We start from the raw sequence: 4,000 nt of genomic DNA, 5'->3' as shown, positions 1-4,000 counted from the left end.
CTCTCTTCCAATTCGATTCCACTCGAACTCGTGCTAAATATTGAGCTCTTTCTTGATTTGTGTTTGTATCTTTAAATTTGATATGTGGATTGTTTTGCAGCATGACCTTATGCACCCCGTGAAGACCGATTCGTCTTTCTGGACGATAGGTATGGCTCATTTCTCTCCCACCTGGAATTATTGGTCTCCCAGCTACAGAGTTTTGGCGGATTTTAGGTATCTGTTTGGGTTAGTGCAGAACTAGAAAGCGCAATCAGCTCATCCAGTGCAGTCTGCAATGGCACATTTAGTGCAGAACTCATCTACGAGTTTTTACTAGATTTAGCTCTTCTTCACTCTGCAGTGAATTATTTAAGGGCATAAAACCTTTTTCTCTGGTCCATTTACAAAATATCAATGTAGGAAAAGGAAAAACACACTAAATTTATTCAGTGCACCATATGCTGCAGTAATTTTGTGGAGTGCCATTATTTTGTGGGCTAGTTTGCATATGGGTATGCTGCCATGGGTGAGAAGTCACCGGTATGAGGTTTATCAAGCATTAGGGAGACATCTATATCAACCATTACGTCATTAGCGCCTTCTGCTGATCTATATTTTTAATATGGATCATTGTGATTACAATGCAGAGGACGGTGAATTGCATATCACTCTGCAAAAAAGGGAAAAGGGGAAAGCATGGGCATCTCCAATAAAAGGCCAAGGTAGCTTAGATCCATATGCTGCAGACCAGGAACAGAAACGGCTTATGCTGCAAAGGTTTCAAGAAGAGGTATAATCAATTTACTGTGCAGACATAGTTTCCCTTCTGTTTACTGTGCATTCCTTTTTCTGTGTAGTCAGTTCCGCCTCACTCGTGGATCCCTGTATGTCTAAATAGTTATTTTCTCAATTTTGCGCACATGCTTATTGCCTTACCGATAATATGTGATATGAAGCAGAGCCTGATGTCAATTGGATTGGTACTGCAATGCACTAATGTCTCAAGTCAGATTACAGAAATGGTCGAAAGAACTCTGATTTTGGTCTTGCTCTGCTGTGTACACTGAACATTGGTTCTCCGATCCTTCCTGGCAAATATAGCAATTGTAGGGTTTGGAAATTATCCAAATGAGCCGGCTATAGGATTACAGGCCTTGTTTGTATGGGAAACTATTGGTGGTTATCTAATAGTGATCTTGCTTATCATGCATCCATGTGTTTGTGTTATATTGCAAATAGGCAACCTCACACTATACATTGGCCTTGCACATGGTAGTATCAGCCATTTTGCCAAACATTTTAGAAACCAAACACCTATGATTTATTGCCCACTTGTCATGATGAGAAAAACATAAGAGTTACTGAAAAAGTTATTGCCTTGTTTTAAGAAAGTGCAGCTGCTAGTTGAAACTACTAACACTCATGCAGGATTCTTTTTGCAAACTGGAGTTTTATGAGCCAGTACTATTCTAAAGAAAATATACTTGGTTAACAACCATATGACATGCTGGCGTAGCTTTATACCGGTGCTTTATCCATCATTAAATATAACTGGCCATTGGGTCAGTGCTATAAGTCTTTTGCAACTTTGTCCATTAACAGTTTAAAAGTATATATATTTACTACATAAGTAGTGCCAGATTACCTTGCAAAAATACTTCTGTAATCTGTATTATTATTATCATTTCGACCAGGATACTACTCCCTCCGTTTTAGCCTAAATATAAGTCTTTGTAGAGATTTCACTATGGACTAGATACGGAGCAAAATGAGTGAATCTACACTGTAAAGTACATCTATATACATTCGTATGTGGTCCATAGTGGAATCTCTACATAGACTTATTTTAGGAACGGAGGGAGTACAATAGAAATTCAGTCAAAGTCTTGCATGGGAAACTGAATAGGAAAAGACCAACTTACATTTGTGAATGGATGTTGTGTGTGTTTTGAGTTACCTATGGCATGTGCATTAACGTTGCCCTTCATATCTATGTTATGTGTATGCAGAATCCAGGGTTTGATTTTTCGCAGGCTCAGTTCAGTGGTACCTGCCCTGACCCAAGGACTTTCATGGGTGGAATTCACACTGATTGAAGAAGCTCGGCTCAAAAAATCTTGCTGGATTTGACGTATCTTGTCAAATGCGACAACTGTACCTATCGCATATGTTAATTGTGAAAACAATGTGTTTTCGGATTATTCAGTGTTTACCCTGGAAATAATGATGATGTGTGATGTTGACCTTCTCGCTGATCATGCCAAGGTGAAACTTTGTTGCTGAACCTGCTCTATCCACTGAACCTAATAAGAGTCCCTCGATGGTGGGAACATTATGCATATGTGGTACTTCACGACACTTATTTTGGATAGGAGGGAGTATTATAGTTGTGAACGTGTAGTGGATTGGAGGGAGTATTATAGTTGTGACCATGATGTGGTTTTGAAGTTCAAGTGCAGCGTGAGAATTGTATCTACGATGCGTCTGTCTTGCTTCTTGGTAAAACTTTCTCTATTAAAATAGCATTGATTTCATTGGATTGATTATGTCTTTACTAGGATAACGATCATCCATTTTTGTTTTATTGATCCAAGATTACATTGAGTCCATAGGTATTGCTGGTACTATCAAAAGGGGATGAGAATGTTGTGATGAGATTCTTTCTCCATCTGCTTGCTTAAAGATCAAACTCCAAGGTCCTCAAAAGCATGCACAATTCCTCCACTATTTATCCAACTTCCATGGTTCGGAGCTGTTGAGCTCTTCCAGTTGGAACCGCCTAGAAATTCACCAAGTATAGCCGTTGCAAATCCTAGCCATCCGGGCCCAAGACTTCCATTTGAAATTGCCAAGCAAACCTTTTGTTCTTCCCTCAAAAATTTTGAACCCCTTCGCTCCAAATTTTCAGTGCAGTAAGAGAGAGTGTGCCACTTTTGCGGTGTTCACCTCAGAACCTCTGAATGGCTTCTGGTCGAACCGTCCAAGAAGTTTGAAAGCTGCCGCCTTTACCTCTGAAAGCTGCCGCCTTTACCTTTTGTATAGGTCGAAGCCTCCGAGCTGTGTCAAAAAGTGTGTAGTTGTTGTCAGATTTTTTTATCCAGTCTATTTATACCCTCACCCATCCCACATGTTCACTCAAAGTAAACCCCACTCCCATCATATGTCCTGAGAGAGAACTCCTCGTGCCGATTTCAAAGAGTTCCTACACAACAATCCAAGTCAATCCTTTGAGATCTAATACCCTCTTGCTTTCCACTCCTATTCTCCAATCCAAAAAGCCAAATGTTGATAGAGTTGAGTGTTGAGGATATCATCTTTTGAAGCACAAGAGCAAGGCATTCATCCCCAAGTAGCCTCAATCTTATTACTTTTGAAGGGTTTATGTGTCTCCTAGATCGGCTAGGTGCTTGGAATTTTTGAAGCTTGTGAGAAACCAAGGGCTCGAGATTGCCCACTTTGTGAAGATCTACCGTCAGTGAGGGTAGTCTTTGTGGGCGTACGCCATGGTGGCATAGGTTGGTTGTTTCTTTGTGCATCCTTCGTGGGTGTGTGTCTTTCGTGGACCATCCCTTAGCGGGATCTCGCAACCGGGATCCTTGTGATCTTAGATCCTCTATGGATCAAAGCCTCCATCAATCTGAATGTAAGATAACACCAACTATCTGAACCATAGGAAAAAATCTCCCCCTAGTTAACCCGTGTTTGCATATCTCGAACCCTACTTTGTTACTTACACTTGCATGTCTTTATTTTCCACTGCATATAGTCTTGTAGACTGGCATGTGTAGGGTGCTTGATCGATTACTGGAAAAGCATAAAATTGCCATGGAAACTTAAATTTGGGAGAAGAGTTCATCTTTTGGCTCAGTAGTTTATTCACCCACCACCTCTAGACATACTTTATAGATCCTAGACCTACGAACGCAAAAGCATTTGATGATTTGCCGAGTTGGTAAAAAGAATCGTCCCTTATCTTTCAGTTTGTTCACTTCAATGCAATGTGATAGTGGAACAATGA

The 4,000-nt window shown here is 40.4% G+C and overlaps 1 protein-coding gene across 1 annotated transcript in view; it reads left to right on the top strand.

Moving 5' to 3' along the window:
- LOC119354932 (nudC domain-containing protein 2-like) overlaps positions 1-2,429 on the top strand; it is a 3,420-nt gene extending 991 nt beyond the window's left edge. Inside the window, exons 3-5 of the mRNA XM_037621698.1 lie at positions 101-149; positions 630-772; positions 1,992-2,429. Of these exons, the coding sequence (XP_037477595.1) occupies positions 101-149; positions 630-772; positions 1,992-2,078 (279 nt within the window). The 3' untranslated portion in view covers positions 2,079-2,429. The remainder of the gene's footprint in view (positions 1-100; positions 150-629; positions 773-1,991) is intronic.
- The last annotated feature ends 1,571 nt before the right edge of the window (positions 2,430-4,000 follow it).

This window comes from Triticum dicoccoides, chromosome 2A (genome assembly GCF_002162155.2).
Source record: "Triticum dicoccoides isolate Atlit2015 ecotype Zavitan chromosome 2A, WEW_v2.0, whole genome shotgun sequence".
In the NCBI taxonomy this organism is placed as follows: domain Eukaryota; kingdom Viridiplantae; phylum Streptophyta; class Magnoliopsida; order Poales; family Poaceae; genus Triticum; species Triticum dicoccoides.
Note: the sequence above shows the minus strand (reverse complement) of the source record. Positions and strands in the feature narration are given on the sequence as shown.